Here is a 17472-nt window from a genome sequence, read left to right as displayed (position 1 = left end):
CACTGGGTGACCTTGGAGTCAGTCACAGCCTCCTAACCTACCTCACAGGGTCATTGTAGGGATTAACTGAAGAGAGGGGTGAACCACGCACTTCTTGGAGGAAAAGGTGGGATATAAATGCAAGGAATAAGCTCTTCTGCTGACCTGCTTAAGAGAGCTGGAGGGGCCAACCAGATGGAGATGTATCTCGTCAACCTGGGATCCAGGGATCTCCACAGTTGCAATTGGACCCACGCCAGTTGCAAAACGCTCCTGGCCCCTGGGGGATTTCATAGAATCATAGAGTTGGAAGAGACCACAAGGGCCATCGAGTCCAACCCCCTGCCAAGCAGGAAAAAAGCAGGAAACATTTCTAACGCTGCAACAAAATGCTAAGCATCCAAAGACCAGCAAAATAAATAACACCACCCAGGCAGCAAGTGGGGCAAGGCAGGTGGAAAAGCTTCCCCATGATGGTTCCAGCAGACTCTCCCATGCCAGGAGGCAAACTCCCCCACTGAACAGCTATTGAGCTACTCAAGGGCTGTAGCTCAGTGGCAGAGCAACTGCTTTGAATGCAGAAGGTCCCAGGTTCAATCCCCAGCAGCCTCTACAGCTAGAACCCTGCACTGCTGGACTACAACTCCCTTCATCCCTGGACACTGGCCATGCTGACGGCGGCTGATGGGTGTTGTAGTCCAACAGCACCTTGAGACAGCACCACATTGGCTACGTCTGGCTTATATGTTGGTTGGTAAAAGCTCAGCGGTTGTGCCTGCATATTCCTCCATCTCGATTAAGGCATCAGCTGGGGAAGAATCCTACATGCAGCTTCTAAACTCTTTGCTGCAATAGAAAAATAGGCCCATCTCCTTTGCTCTCTCACTTCGGCACATTCCCACATTATTTAGCCACTGTTTTTAATTAAAAAAAGAAAGGCTTCACGGATATTCATCAGCTGTTAGCAAGCATTCCTTCTAACTGAAGACATTCTTGTATGCGGTTTCACCTAATAAGATGCATTTTGGGGTATAGAATCATGGAATTGTAAAGTTGCAAGAGATCACAAGGGTCATCTAGCGCAATGCAAGAATCTTTTGTGCAAGGTGGGGCTCAAACCCGGGACCCTGAGATTAAGAGTTTCGTGCTCTACCAACTGTGCTATCCCAGCTATCACTCGCTGGAGCAATTTGGAGCACATTTTTTTCTTCCACACACACGATGCTCAGAAAGATAGCTATGCTTTCGGTCCATGGCCTATTTCAAGAAGTGTAAATAAGCAACCCTACCTGGATTTAAGATCGTAAGACAAGCCTGCTGGATCAGGCCAGTGGCCCATCTAATTGAGCATCACAATGGCCGCTCAGTTGCCTGTGGGAAACCCATAAGCAGGATTCGTGCACACGGCCCCTCTCCTTTACTGTGTTTTCTAGCAACCTCCAACCTCACTGCTGCCTCCAGCTGTGGAGGCAGAGCAGAACCATTGACAGCCCTCTCCTCCATTAATTTGTCCAATCCTCTTTTAAAGCCGTTCAAGTTGGTGGCCATCCCTGCCTCCAGTGGGAGAGAGTTCCACAGTTTAACTCTGCACTGCATGAAGAAGGACTCTCTTCTATCGCTGCTGAATCTTCCTGCATTCTGCTTCCTACATTCTGTCCACAATGTTCTAATGCTCCCCCGCCATTGTTAACTGCAATTAAGGAAGTGCCAGTAGTTCTGTCTCTGGCTGATTTTAATGAGGAGTGGGCTGCAAATGGTAGAAATTGAAATTAAAAGGCTTGACTCGTGTGCCTGGGCTGGCTGGCTGCAGAGTGACGTCTGCAATCAAGGTCTGAAATTGTTGCTGGTGGTGCTAACAAGCAGGAACACATCTAGCCTTCCCCTAAATATTATCACACGCCACCCCAATTTCCAAGCAAGGAGAGACTCTGGGGGTTCTGTGCATTTGCCCAGGTCTGGTTTCCTTGGATGAAGGTCAGTGGAGACCGTGGTGTCTTTAGGATATATGGTTTTATTTACACATATATACACACACACACACACACATATATATATACACCAGTGTCAAAGCAATGATTCTTCAACATCAACTTCGCTGGACTGGTCTTGTTGCTCGGATGCCCGATTATCGCCTTCCAAAGCAACTACTCTATTCCGAACTTAAAAATGGAAAGCGTAATGTTGGTGGTCAACAAAAGAGGTTTAAAGACTCTTTCAAGGCAAATCTTTAAAAATGTAGTATAAACACCGACGACTGGGAAACACTAGCCTGCGAGAGCTCCAGTTGGAGAACAGCCTTTACCAAAGGTGTCATGGGCTCTGAAGATGCTCAGACTCAGGATGAAAGGGAGAAATGTGCTAAGACGAAGGCACGCTTGGCAAACCCTCACCGTGATCAACTCTTGTCTAGAAACCTATGTCCCCACTGTGGAAGGACATGTGGATCCAGAATTGGCCTCCACAGTTACTTATGGACTCACTGTTAAAACTGTGTTCATGGAAGACCATCTTCCTCGGCTATGAGGGATCGCCGAAGAAGAAGATGATGATGATGATGTACAACATTAGCAAAAGATGGAGGGGCTTGCAGCATCAGCACCCCAACAGATCTTGCTTTTCCATTAGTCACAGTTTCAGATCCAGCACAGAGCAAGCAGGTCTCTGTCTCTCCAGCTTCCAGATTGTTTCTAACTCAGTTCACACACCCCACGCCAACACTTGGTCTCCTACCTAGCAGCTAGGTGAGGAGGGCAAAAGGAAATGCCCTCCTTAGCCTGAGGGGAACCACCACTTAGGTGCAACTCTTGCAGATGAGCTCATTCTTTTGGGATGCTGAGGAGGACACTGAAGTGGCCAGCCGCCATCTTACAAAGAAACTTGCCTGAAGATTTCAGCGACAGAATCCTCTGTCACAGTCTAACCCTCACCAGGTACAGGGCCCCAAGGATGGGAGGGGGCTCAGGGCACCATCCAGACTGACCCTCCCAAAAAAACCCAGAAGAATATCCTCTGCGGATGACTATTAGTAACAACATAGGAAGAGGCATGGGGTGGAGAGGGAGAGAATATGCAGAGACCATCATCTGGCCACCAAATTTAATACACACCCCCATCTACTGGCCTTCTCAAACAGATGCTGGTTTTCTCTGAGGCTGAAATCAGGCCCGGTTCCCAGCATGCATACGGCCTGCGGTGGTGGTGGGGGTGGTGGAAACTAGCAAAAGGCAGCGGGCTGGGGAGGGGGGGTGGGAAGCAACACAATTTTTCCTGACCGATTGCTCCAACAAATAACATCTCTGCAATTACCTCTCCCCATGTTCTATATCTGTTCCTCTTCCTCTCTTCTCCTCCCTCCTTCCCAGCCCCCCAGGTGCAGAAAGAGCTGCAGGGCTGACAGGAAATAAAAGTGGGCATCTGGAATATTTTAGCGTCAGGCTCTCTCGGAGGGGGAGGGGGAGGTGATATATGGCCCTGGCGATCTCATCAGAGGCGAGCGGGAGCTGGCAAGGCGCCTGTGCTTTATGATGCTCCCGCTTGATAAAGATGGCAGGTCAGTCCATTTCCCCAGCAGCCAGCGAGTGCCATATTCTCACCTACGCAGTAGGGAGGGAGGGAGGGAGAGAGGAGGAGAAGACAGAGAAGGGAGGGTTGGTGTTTTTAACCAGCCACTACAAGGCTAGATTTACCCACCATTTTGGCCTCCAGCAATGCCCAGCCCGTGTCTCTATAGAGATGCAGCGGCAAATCGAGGCACGAAGGTGTCCTCATTTTGCCTTCTTGTCCGCTCCTCGCGGCTACACTCTCCTTGACTGTGGAGGCTCCACCAGGCAGAGCGCAGCTCCGCGAAAGGAACTGTGTTTTGGTTTTTGAGCTTCCTTTGTTTTTCATGTGGCTCTTATCCGAAGGGCTATTCTGCAGCATATGTGCAACAGCAGGCTTGCTCCCGGTCAGAGCAGAGGGAACAGAAGCGAATATGGGCAGAGCGTTGGGAGAAATGTCCTAACAGCAAACACTGTTTGACCGTGACACGGGATGCCCTGAGAGGCTGCAGGATTTCCTCTGCAGGAACAAGGACTTCACGGCCGTTTTCTGGAGTTGCATCTTGCATTGACTAGGAGGGCTGCATTAGATGACCTGCAGTGTGTCTTCAAACTACAAGGCCTCTATGTTTCATATGTTTGTGCAATACAAATGCACCCAAATCCCTGCCATCTGAAGCAGTGCATTCCAGGATCCCACCACTCCATTCGAAACCGCATGCAGAAGGACACAAACTTAACTAGTGTCCACCGCCACGTCTTGTGGCAGTGAGTTCCATAAGTTTGCCTTTGTATGGTATGAGGGAGTACCCAGTACTCCCTCCCTTTCTGTGAGTTCTGAACATAAGGCCCACGTTTCATCAGCTTCCCCTCAAGTTTTAGTATTATGAGGAATGGGGCGGGGGGGGGGGGGAGTCCCACTTTCCATATGATTCATAAGAACTTAAGAGCCTGCTGGGTCAGGTCAATGGCCCATCTAGTCCAGCACCCTGCTCTGACAGAGACCAATCAGATGCCCCCCTGGGGAACCCAAAAGCAGAATCGGGGCCCAAGAGCGCTCTCTCCTCCTGCGGCTTCCAGCAACCAGCATTCAGAGGCATCACTGCAGCCGACTGCGGAAGCAAGAGCAAAGCCGTTCAGAATTTTATGACCAGCTATCATGTCCTTCCTTGGGCCCAAGACACATGTATATTTTAATACGCTTTAATGAGCATTCAGGAACCTTCACCCATTCAGTTAACGTCCATTGTCACTGTTTATAGGTTTTGATTTTGCTTCTTTAAAGAGCACCAAGCTCCCTCTCCAGGTGGCACAAAATGGGATATTTCCTCACCTGCCCAGATACCAGCCAGCACAGCTAAATTCAGATACAACTTCCCCCCCCCCATGACACAGCTGGCAATACTATGGGGGTGTGAAAACTCATTCCGGCACCCCCTCAACTCTCTGCATTATCTTCCTCCTCCTGCTCCCCTCAAACACACACACCCCACACCATAATTTCCATCCCCTTCCCCCATCTCTGCCCTACGGTGAAACTGAAAGAGATTAACATGTCAGCGTTCTTAACCAGGTAAGCAGAAGAGCTTATTTATTGCACCTATACCCCCCTTTTTTCTCCAAGGAGTGCATGGTTCACCCCCTCTTGAGTTAATCCCGACAATGACCCTGTGAGGGAGGTTCAGAGGCTGTGAGTGACTCCAAGGTCACCCAGTGAGCTTCATGGCTGAGTGGGGATTTGAACCCTGATCTCCCAGGTCTTAGTCTGATACTCTCACCACTACACCACACTGGCTTCCTAGAGTACCTCTGCTACGAGGCAGCTCTATAAATTAAGTAGGTAAATAAATATGGGGGGAGCCAAATGTCCCTTAGAGAAGGATCTGAAATATTTCCCTTGAAACTTAAATTCCTTTTATTCTGGATGGCTTGAATGTTTCAGTGTGTCGTCAACCACTTTGTGATTTTTTCCTTTAAAATATAAAGCGATATAGAAATGAAAATGATAATCATCTTGATAAATGGCACCTAGACATTCTGTAGCAATGACCGTAACGGAGGTTTAAGGCGGCATTTGGAAATTAGCTTATTCTGTATATCTGAGTTTCTAACTCTGGCTAGCAGCCATCAACAACCCTCTCCTCCCTGAATGCAAGAACATTTTAAACTAGTTTGGGTTTCTATTACTTGGCATTTTATAATGCTGCAAGCAGCCTTGAATCCCAAATTGAGACAATGGCAGGATATAAATACATATAACGACAACAACCTTTATCAGTTTCACCATAGATGGGAGGGGAGACAGGGAACTCAGATGTGAATCATAGAATCATAGACTTGTAGAGTCGGAAGGGACCACGAGGGTCATCTAGCTCAACCCCTTGCAATGCAGGAATATTTTGCCCAAGGTAGGTCTCGAACCCAGGACTCTGAGATTAAGAGTCTCATGCTCTACTCAACAACAACTAAGGCAGGGAGGGAGGAGTCCGTGGCCTTCCTCCTGGTGCTGCTGCAGGACTCAAACTCGCAGCCCAACAACACCCAGAGGGTGCCAGGTTAGGGGAGTGAAAGAAAGCCATTTCCAAATGCGGACGACTCTGTGGAGGATGAGGAACAGACTTCAGATCAAGCGCATCTGATCGCTTATGACACGCAACACGAGGAAGCTGGCAGGGGTTGCACTTACAACTCTATTTTTCCTGGAGGGCCATCAATTGATTTTAAGAACCTGCTACAAATGCATTTGAAGACCTGAGCCTTTGCCATTTGCAAAGGTGCACCGCTAACAGGATGGAGCCCAAAAAAGCTCTCTGAGGCAAATTTCACACAGACCATCAAGCTGTCAGTCAGAAACCCAAAATATCTCAGAAGCAGGTTGCTGGGAACCACAGGAGGGGCAAGAGCTCCTGTGCACAAATCCTGCTTGGAGGTTTCCCACTGTGAGAACAGGGTGCTGGACTAGATGGGCCATTGGCCTGATCCAGCAAGGCCCTTCTTAAGTTCTGAGGTTCTTAAGAGTGAAGGACAACGTCAACACGGAATCTCCTAGCTCACTTTGGAAGCAACTTCACTCTAGCACTTGCATGGGAAAGATCTGTGCGCTTCCGAATATTGTGGGACTCCAACTCCCATCAGTCCCCAGCCGACATACCCAATGGTCCAGGGATGATGGGAGTTGGATGCCAAAAATATCTGGAGGGCTGCGGGTGTTTCCCCATCCCTGCTGTAGGAACCAAAACCTTCCCATAGTTTGTTTGCTTATTTCTGTACCCTTGCAGCCATTGCAGCAGCGGTGAGTTCTATAAAACAGAGTCTGTCAGTTGAAACTTGAATGGCTAGGGAAGTCAGCATAGAGGTTAAGGGTAAAGGGAGAGTCTGGGCATCTGGAGCATAGCTGTCAACTTTTCCCTTTTCTTGCAGGGAATCCTATTCGGAATAAGGGAATTTCCCTTTAAAAAAGGGAAACGTTGAAAGCTATGATCTGGAGGTCAGTTGCTTTATCTGTTTAAACCCCATGGAAACCCATTTCTGCACCTAAACATCAGCCAATATCACATTACATTCCCTATTAGACCCGCAGCATGCCCATTTCCATGGATGACTTCATGTTTATCATTCACGCCATAGGTTGACACACTAAAAGAGGATTAGACCAAGTCATGGAGGAGAGGGATACTGGTGGTTTCTAGTCATGATGGCTCCGCTGGGCTTCCACAGTTGGAGGCAGCAATGCTTCTGAATACTAGTTGCTGGAAACCACAGGAGGGGAGAATGCTCTTGGGCTGGGATCCTGCTTGCGGGGGGAGTTCCAGAAAGAGGCCCCGGTGAGAACAGGATGCTGGACAGTGTGGGCCACTGGCCTGATCCAGCTGACTCTTCTTATGTTCTTCTGCAGTTAAACCAGCTTCTCATTTTATTTTATTTTTGCCTCGAGGGAAGGCCACATCTGCAAGAGTTTGGACTGGGGGGGGGGCAGGATTATAGCTTCATTTTATCTGACTTCACCCCACGCTCCCTACCAGCCCCTTTCTGAATCCTGACAAATGGGAGCAGGTTCACAGGTTGTCAACCCAGCCTAAAGGAATGTGTAAACAGGATGTTGCAGTGATTCAGCTTAAGCCCCAAGGCAAATTCTTTGGAGATGCATAAGAGAGGGAAAAATTGTTTCCAGGAATCTGAGGCAAGTCTCCTCTCTCTCTCTCTCTCTCTCTCTCTCCCTCTCCTTCAAGCCCCCACCCCGCCAGCCCCCCATGCCCCATGGGAAAAGAAAGCCCTCCAGCAATAAAGAGGATGGGGAGTACAGGCTTCCCACCCCCCATGAAAGTTACTCCAAAACAGCTTGAACTGGTTCACAAGAGAATCTGGTCATGCCTCTTGCCACTAAATTCTAGGTCCTTCGTTCACAGATATAGAATCACAGAATCATTAAGTTGGAAGGGGGCACAAGGGTCATCTAGCTGCCCAACCCCACCGCCACCGCCACCATGCAGGAATCACAGCTAAGGAATCCCTGGCAGGTGGTCCATCCAACCTCTGTTGAAAAACCTCCAGTAAAGGAGAGTCCATCTTCCCAGGTAATCTGTGCCACTGTCAAACAGCTCTTACTGCCAGAAAGAGCTTCTCAGTGCTTAGTCAGAACCTCCTTTCTTGTCATTTGGAACAGCAGAAAACAAGCTTGCTCCATCTTCCACGGGACAGCCCTTCAGGTCGTTGGCTACCACGTCACCTCTCTGTCTTCTCTTATCTGGGCTAAACACAGCCAACTCCATCAATCATTCCTCATAAGGCTTGGTTCTCAAGCCCTTTCATCATCTCGCTCACCCTTCTCTGCACACCATCCAGCTTGTCGACATCCTTCTTAAACTGAGGTGCCCAGAACTGGACACAGCACTCCAGGCAGGAGAACAGAGTGGCGCTGTACTCTATATATATCCCGTTCCCTGTCATTTACAAGATGGTTGCCATGCCACAAATTTGTACTGGATATTAATATAATACTCAAAATTGCTATTTTGGTCCCAAAACTGAGGCCTCCCATCAAGGGACGAGAAAGAGAGAGCGAGAGAGAATATTTGTGCTTCACTAAAGCTAATATAATTGCTAATGTGGACAACCATCTGCATCATCAGACACAAGATGCTGGTCCTTTCATCTGACGAAATGGACAAGAGTCTGCAAAATCTGGTGCCGTAATTAAAGGGTCAACGTTCGAGGCTCTACAGCAGGGCTGGGGATCTACTGTGGGTCCAAGAAGGGCTACATCCCCTTCTGGGAAGGCCAAATGCCAGCAGTGAGCACGGCCGGGGAGGGGAAAGGGGAGCAGCAACAAATCCAGATGTTACCCAAGCGAGTTTCTACACACCCCTCTTGATCCCCCGGCCAGACAAGCGAGAGGCGTTGTCAAGAGTTCAAGGACACAGTCCAGCCAAGCAAAAACACTGGCGCCAGTGAGAGGCGTGGCTGGGAAGAGGGTGTGCGGCTGGGGTGCATTTGGCCCCTTGGCTTCAGGTTCCCCACCTGGGTCTTAGGATTCTGCTGCTGATTCTTCTGCAACACATAGCCACTGAAAGCCTGGAACAGAAAGCGAACGAGGAGGGTGCGGCTGCAGAGGCAGATTTAGAGGAGTGCAACCAGTTCACTGGGCGCCGAGCCGAGAGGGCATCGCAGGGGGTGCCACGACAAAGCTGAATTATGGAAGGTAAAAGGCGGTGGGGTGCTGAATTTTGGCAGTACACAGGGCGCCACTGAAACTTTAAAGCCCAAAGTCTGCTACTGGCAGTGGACCAAACTGAAACCCTCTTTGGCATTCCAGCAGGTTTCATACCAAAGGACTCTTCTTGGCAGCCTTGTTTGTCCCCACAAATATCTGGTATACTGCATCTGGACAGGGGGTTTCCACTGAGCCTTCACTGGATAAGGAGTCACATCCTGGCCAATTGCTGTGGCTGGGTTGGTCCTCCACGAATTTGTCAAGCTCATCTTTTTCAAAGCCGTCTGTTCTTTCGGCCATCCTCACATTCTTGGGGTGGCAGATTCCATCCGTCAGTTAACCATTTCTTCATGCAGCACATGGCTAAACTATGGAACTCCCTCCCACAGGAGGCAGTGACAGCCACCAACCTGGATGGCTTTAAAAGAGGATCGGACAAATTCATGGAAGAGCAAAAGGCTACGCTGCACCTCCACAGCTGGAGGCAGCAGTGCTTCTGAATACCACTTGCTGGAAACCACAGGAGGCTCTTGGGCTTGAATCCTGCTTGCTGGTTTCACTAGAAGAGGCATGTGGTTCACTGCTGCCAGAACTGCTGTCCCTTGGCCTGATCCAGCACACTCTTCCGTTTTTATCAGTGACCACCACCAAGGACCAGTTGCAGCTCAGAAAACAGCCTTCCTTTTCATTGCTCTCAATTTTCAAGGGCTGAGATTCAGAGTGGGGGGTGGGAGATAGGGATGATTCATATGAAAGCATACAAGGCGAGAGAAGACGAGCGGGAGCATTTATTTGTGGGGTGGGTCCCCAAGCACACATACACACCGATTTCGACCCCAAGCAATCACAGCTCGAAAACATTAAATATAGCAACCCTCTCCAATGAACACACATCACCGCGGCCAAGAAGGAGAGTCCGCTGCAATTTGCAGCCAACTCCTGTCCCCACCATCATCCCCAGACTCATCTGCCATCTGCTCGCCCAGGGAGGGGGGAAGGAGGCCCCCACCAATGAGCTCCCAGCCTACTTGTAAACTTAAGCGCGTAGAAAGCGACGCAGGCAGTAAAGCCCCGCGCTCCGACCCAGAGCTTTTGAACGCTGCGCCGTGATATATTATTAATCGTTTTTATAATGCGATGCCATAGATTGCTGTCGCTCGGGGCTCCGTTCCCATTCCTGGGGTTTGGCTGGGTGGGGGGGCGAGGAAGGAAAGGGGGGCAGCAAGCTGATTTTCCCCCCCCACACACACACACACACAAACACACACCCTTCCACAGTGCAAGGAGAAGAGGCAGCTGCTGGAATAGCTAGCTGTACACACATAGCAGACACACTACAGGGCTGTGCACAAGAGGGGTGATGCGGGAGCAGCAGGAAAACTGGAAGGCAGCAGAGCAAAAAGGGGAAAGTTGCCACCCCCACCAAGACTGGGGCGCAGGTTCGGTTCGGGTCTGCAGGGACAAAACCCCGGGTCCTCTCCAACGTTATAGAAATGGGCAGATGAGAGACCAAATCAGGTCCCGTCATTCCTCTGCCTGGATGTAACCCATCGCCAGCCTCTTTTGGCAAAGCGACATGCTTGACTGATGAGCGGTTTCCCCCCAGACCTGTGATAAATCCAGATTCCCTTGAAATGCACAGGTCAGGGAGGAGGGGGGATGGAAGCTCAGCCCCACTGACAACTTCACCAGCACGTCCGTCCCCCCACGAGTAAAGCCCTCTCCCCACCTCAGATCTCTCCCCTTCCCTCCTGCAAAAAGGATGAGTAAAAAAGAAGCCAGGCAGTCTCGTCTTTTTCGATTGCTGTGTACAAGACCAGACTTTCCCAACGGAGAGGTGCAAAGATTTGTATAGGGAGCCACTGTTACACGACAGGAAATGTCTTCATGTGTTTGTGTTGGGGGGGGGGAATCATTGCTTCCAAGAAGTCCCACACGCACCACCCGCCACGAACACCACCACCACGACGTTGTGCCTTCCAGAGAGCCCTTTGCACACACAAAAACCAATTGGGGGGGAGGAAATGGGGTGCCATGTACCTGCCCCAGATCTGCCAGAAACACACAGCAATATTAAACACACAGCGATATTTCTGTTTTCCTTTGCTCCATACATAGGTCCTGAATTGCACCTGGTATTATAAGCACCACAGAGAAAGAAGTGTTTCGCATGCAATCCAACCTGCCTCTGACTGACACACACACACCTAGTACAGTGAACCCCAAAAAGCCAGTTTGCAAAGAGGAAAAGTGAGGTGGGGGGTGCTGAATACATAGCATTGTCCGTGGTCCACTGCAGACAGATCAGGGAATCCACTCCCTGGGCAGAATGATGGTGCCAAAATCCCTAGCGGCTACTAGCAGTTTTGCAGTTCTAGAGGGAAGGGGTGATTCAGGTGCAAGGTTGCAAGAGACACCCACAAACTCTCTGTGGTCGTTGTCCCCTCCCCCCCCCAAAAAAAAACCCACACAAATGAAGCTGGGGTCTCAGTGTAAACGCATTCAAGCCCAGGGTGGGGTAGTGTTTAAGAGTGTCAGAGAAGGCCTGGGCAGATCCTGGTTGAAATCCCTACCAGGAGCGAACGGTTGCTGTCCCCAGCCTACCTCACAGGGCTGGCTTGAGGGCAGGGGCAACTTGAGCACTTTAGGGGTGGAAAGAGGGGATACACAAAGGAAGTGGGTAAGAGAAGGTGCCAGTCTAAGCTCAAGAAGCCAGATGCAAGTGTACACTCCGAATGACACACCGCCATGTACCGATTCCTTCCCCTGAAAGGGCTTAAAACCCCACAACACAACACGGCCTCTAGGCATGTGCAGAGTGACTTGTCCTCAGCAAGCCTCCACACACAAACATCCTGGGCAAGGATTCCAGATAGCTGAACCCCTGGACCTATCTGCTTGGAACTTCCCTGCCAATGAACCACGTTGAGAACCCTGCCACACCATCAAGGGGCTGTTTAAATGGGGAGAGGGGTCCTTTTTGGCGCTGCAGAAAGTCAGGAGGAGGTTCAGAACCACTCCAGCAATTATCACAGAGAAGCCAGCGGAGGAAGCTTGTTTCACAGCCATTAATCTTTGAGCGGGAGGGTGTGATCTCAGATTCAACCATGTCTACATGGTCTCTCTCCCCCCCCCCCCAGCACTGACATTCTTCCCTTCCCTCTTCCAATCAGAGGGGCAAATAACCTGCCATTATATTAAGCTTATTTTTAAAAAATAAATAAATGCACATATTCACAAACCTCTTCCATTGAGACAGGACGTGATAGCAAAAGTTGTGTCAGGGAAGACTAAGAGGCAAGCCCCTCTTTCTCCTTATGAACAGGGAGCATCCCACTCCCAAGAATGAAATAGCCCCTGCTGCAAAGAAGGAAGGGAGGGGGTTGATAAAGAAGGTATGTAGAACCTTCAGGTCCAGAAGTAGTCTACCTGTAAAGATAAGCTGCTCCAGGGACCAGCAGCAAGGGGAGAGCTGTGTTGCTTTTTGTGGGCCACCCCCCCCCATGGGTGAAGTGCTTCAAAAGGGGCACAAACCAGAAAAACCTTTGGGGTTTTTCCACATCTGCTAAGAAGCCAGCCAGTCAAGAGTTAATTTCGACAGCAGGATGGTTGGAGTGAGGGAAAGCCCTCTGCTTATGCTCAGAGGCTCCACTTCATGGAACTGAGGCTGAGACCCAACATTAAAATCAAGGGGTTGATATAGGCCTTGGCTTGCTCTCAACCTTGGTGCAAGGAGAGGAAGGCACTCTGTACATGCTCCGTGCTCCTTTCCTTGTTAGCCTCAAACCACTCCACATGTTTTCAGAGCCGCCTTTTGAAGTTGTGTCGCTGCGTCCCAGATCTGAGCCCCACTCCTTCAGAACAAGTCTGGAGTTCCAGCGTCAATGAAAGGGAGGGAGGAGAGAGGGAGACAAACGCCTGAATTTGGGGTTCATGGACGCCACCCCACTCCTCTCAGAGAGACTCACGTCAAGTCTAGCAGCTACACCGACCCAAGAAGTCCATTCATCAGCTTCACATTTCTGCAGACAGCGGTAATCGAAATACACTCTGCAAATGCTCAGATGCCCAAGGGAAATCGAAATATTTCTCTGTTTCCCCAGACAACAACCAACACGACACTTGGTCTGCTCAAGGGGGGGGGGGTGTTCCACGGATGCTTGTTGGGCTGGCTCCAAAACGCACTCTGCACATACCCCGAGGTATATACACCCCCCACACACACCTTTCTCCTACATTTCCGGACCACGAAAGAAAAGCTCGCTTGTCTGCTAGCGCCTAGCCCCCCAAAATGCAATCCAAGTTGGGCCGGGGTGCTCTCTGCACAGGCCCAGAGACACTCTTGTCTTTCCAAATTGTTTCTGGTTTCCAAAAAGCATGCTCCGGAGCCAAGGGACGAAACCCGCCCCGTCCTCCCTCCGCATCCGGCATAGGGGGGAAACTCACCATGGCTGATCAGAGCCCCGATGCAGCAGAAAAGGGCGGCGGGTCCGGAGCGAGCCCGCCCCGCCGAGGCGGCCATGGCGGAATCCGGGTCGAGGCGTGGAGCGGGCAGAAGCGAAATCCAAGCACGTGCGAACGGAAAGACGAGCCCAAGCCGAGACGTGGGGAAGGGGGGGCGAGGTAAGGGGCGGGGCCACCCCGAGACAAAGGTGGGGGGTCCAGAGGGAGATGGGCCAAGGAGGGGGGGTCCCACCTGCTCCTTCCTCGAGCCACCCCAGATTTCCACCCAAGGGGGGGAGGGCCCCCCCTTTTTGTCTACCCCCACCAAAATATATATATATCAAGAAGCTTGGGGCGAGAGGGAGGGGGAGCGAATCCCACGTGCAAACCCTGGAGAAACTGGTTCGAAAGAATCAGGGGGGAGGCGATTGGGGGGGTGTTAGGCAGTAATGGCAGGAGGGGAATCTGGGCGGGGGAGGGAATACAAACGGATGGATGTGGGGAGAGAACAGGGCAGCCGGCGAAGTCTTGATGCAAAGCCCCTTTTTAAAAAATCTTAGAGCCCCCCCCCAAATAAAAATGGCAAAGCCCCCAATAGGAAAAAATCAAATCCCCCCCCCAATTAAAAATGGGGGGCCAGAGAAAAAAGTAGAGAGGATAGAAAACAAGAGAGCCCCGCCACACCAAAAAGTGTTAGGGGGCGATTTGGGGGGTGGCGCTGCTATAATCCAAAGCGCTCCTGCTTTGCCGGGGCGTCCGAGGAGGCGATCCGAAGGCCCGGCCTGCGAAGGGGCGTCGGAGGCAGGAGCCGGCCCGGGCGAGCGCCGAGCCGAGCCCGGGGAGAAGCGCCGCTCCGGCTGGCTCCTGCCTCGCCTCCCGGGTCCTCCTCCGCGGCGAGGCTGCGCCGATCTGAGCTCTCTGCCGGGAACGGCGAGCGCCGGAGAAACTCCCTCCGCCCCCCGCCAGCCGCCCACCCCCCCTCCTCCTCCTCCGGGCCCCCGCTTTTCCTCCCATCACGTGTTTTCCCCAGAGTTTCTGCCGCCGTGTGCACGCCCCCCCCCCCATTCCAGGGTCAGGATGCGTTTGCACACTCGCGTACACATTTCGGAGCGGGGGGGGGGGAGGTATAAGGCTGTGTATACGGTCTCCGGGGGAGGGTTTGCGCTCGGTGGCAGAGCGCGCGTGCTTTGAATGCAGAAGGACCCGCTTGCAATCCCCGGCGTCTCCAGGCAGGGATCCAGAAAACACCCCTGTCTCGGAAAGCCGGGGGAGCAGCTGCCGGCCCGTGTTCGGGGCTGGAGGCGTTAATCCTCTGGGTCTTAATGGGAAAGGGCGGTAACTCAAAGGTAAGGAACACCTGCTTGGCACGCAGAAAGCCCCTGGCAGCATCTCTGGGTAGGGTGCCCTGTCCAAAACCCTGGCAAGCTTCTGCCAGTCAGAGTAGACCGCGCCAGCATGGCGTAGTGCATGGGTTGGCAAACTAAGGCCGGGGGCCGGATCCGGCCCAATCGCCTTCTAAATCGGAATCAGCGTGTTTTTACACGAGTAGAATGTGTGCTTTTATTTAAAATGCATATCTGGGCTATTTGTGGAGCATAGGAATTGGTTCATTTATTTTTTTCAAAATATAGTCTGGCCCCCCACAAGGTCTGAAGGACAGTGGACTGGCCCCCTGCTGAAAAAGTTTGCTGAACCCTGGCATAGTGGCTAGAGTGTTGGAGGAGGGAGACCAGGGGGAAGCAGCTGGAACCCCGGAGATCTGCAACCATAGAATCATAGAACTGTAGAGTTGGAAGGGACCTTGAGGGTCATCTAGTCCAACCCCCTGCAATGCAGGAATCTTTTGCTCAACGTGAGACTCGAACCCATGACCCAGAGAGTAAGTCTCACGCTCTACCAACCAAGCTAAAGCTCAGTGTCTAGTCAGTGTGAGAGGGTAAAGGTAAAGGGACCCTTGACCATTAGGTCCAGTCACGGACGACTCTGGGGTTGCGGCGCTCATCTCGCTTTATTGGCCGAGGGAGCCGGCGTAGTTTCCGGGTCATGTGGCCAGCATGACTAAACTGCTTCTGGCGAACCAGAGCAGCACATGGAAACGCCATTTACCTTCCCGCCGGAGCGGTACCTATTTATCTACTTGCACTTTTGACATACTTTCGAACTGCAAGGTCGGCAGGAGCAGGGACTGAGCAACAGGAGCTCACCCCGCCGCGGGGATTCGAACCGCCGACCTTCTGTTCGGCAAGTCCAAGGCTCTGTGGTTTAACCCATAGCGCCATCCGCGTTCCTTGTAAGAGAGTACACAATGCTAACAATGGTCTGACTCAGCACCTTTTCCTACCTTCCCATTTATTTCATCCCATTATGCAGAGCAATGAGGACTAGAGTCTTTGCATTATTTCTCAGGGGATGGGGCCTAAGCTTGATGAGCAGAGCATGCAGAAGGTCCCCAGGTCAATACAGGCAGCACCTCCAGGTAGGGCTGGGAGCATCCCCTGCCTGAAATCCCGGAGCTGTTGCCAGTCCATGTAGACAACACTGAGGCAGATGGACTGACATTATAAGGTCTTAGGTTTGATCTCCAGGGGCACATTCAGTTTGGGCTGTGAATGCCACACACACACACACACACACACACACACACACACACACACACACCAGACTTTAATTAACAAGATGTAAATATTGCTTGATGCCAAAATATGATATAACATATGATGTAGAATATTCACTTTAAAATTGCTATAAAAATAGACTTTAAGAATGTAAATGTAATTAATTCATTAAAATGTAGGGCGGAAATCAATAGATTTATTATGTGCTTGCTGGGGAGGGGGAGTTTTTAACAGAAATTGAAAGCTGTACAGCAGAGGTGCCCGTCTAATATCAAGAGGCAGACAGTTCCAGGGGCTAGATGCTGCCGCACTAAAAGATCAATTTCTCCCATGTGCGGAAAGATCAGTAGTACACATTATTTCCTTTTAAAGGGGAGGGAATAAAGATATTAAAGTCCAGAGTAAAAAAATGACAACTGCTCCAGTACTGAATAGTATCTTTATTAGTTGTATTAGCAGTAGTATTAATATTTCTTCATCTGAGATCTTAGGGTGGGTGACACCAATCTAAAAATACAATATTAAAATAAACTGCAGGGTATAAATGTTATAATAATGATAGCCCTGTTGCACAAAGGTAACGTTCTCACTTTTTTTCTCTCTCTGCCCATTTTTGCTTCTGGCCCTGCTCACTGCCTGCATGTGGCCCCTGGAAAATTTCCCAGAAGCGAATGCTTCCCTTTGAGAGAGAGAGAGAGAGAGAGAGAGAGAGAGAGAGAGAGAGAGAGAGAGAGAGAGAGATCTTGATCAGACTTACAAGGCTGGCTGGGCAGTGTGGCCTTTTCTGACCCACTCATCAGTTTGAGAGATGGCCATGGGGGGGGGGTCCTCAGGTGGCAGCATGGACTGCACCATTTCACAGGGGGCAGAACTGCAGTTTTGAATGCTCCCTTGTGGAAAAACTCTCCCTGTTAAGTATGAAACAAAGCCTGGTGGCCTAAACAGAACCCTTTTCTCCCTTGTACTGTTCCCCTCCCCTCCATCTGCAAGGATTAATTGCAGGGAGGTACTTTTTACAAAAATGACATCACCCACCTGCAGTCTGAAGTGGTATGGTCCATTCTATCACCTCATTCATGCCTCCTGCTAGGTTTCAATCCTTCACTATAACAGGTTTTTTTGCTAAATTGCTGCACTGTGGGGAGGGCTGTGCATGACCTCTTTGGACTCCCCGTTCTGCTCTTAA

At 50.8% G+C, this 17472-nt stretch overlaps 1 protein-coding gene across 1 annotated transcript in view; it reads right to left on the bottom strand.

Annotated features, from left to right (window-relative positions):
- Nucleotides 1–14569, bottom strand: part of TMEM132E (transmembrane protein 132E) — a 121397-nt gene extending 106828 nt beyond the window's left edge. Inside the window, exon 1 of the mRNA XM_081172904.1 lies at nucleotides 13675–14569. Coding sequence (XP_081029030.1) covers nucleotides 13675–13750 — 76 coding nt within the window. The 5' untranslated portion in view covers nucleotides 13751–14569. The remainder of the gene's footprint in view (nucleotides 1–13674) is intronic.
- Between the last annotated feature and the right edge of the window lie 2903 nt (nucleotides 14570–17472).

The sequence above is a fragment of the Podarcis bocagei genome (assembly GCF_964188305.1).
Source record: "Podarcis bocagei genome assembly, chromosome: 15".
Classification (NCBI taxonomy): Eukaryota; Metazoa; Chordata; class Lepidosauria; order Squamata; family Lacertidae; genus Podarcis; species Podarcis bocagei.
Note: the sequence above shows the minus strand (reverse complement) of the source record. Positions and strands in the feature narration are given on the sequence as shown.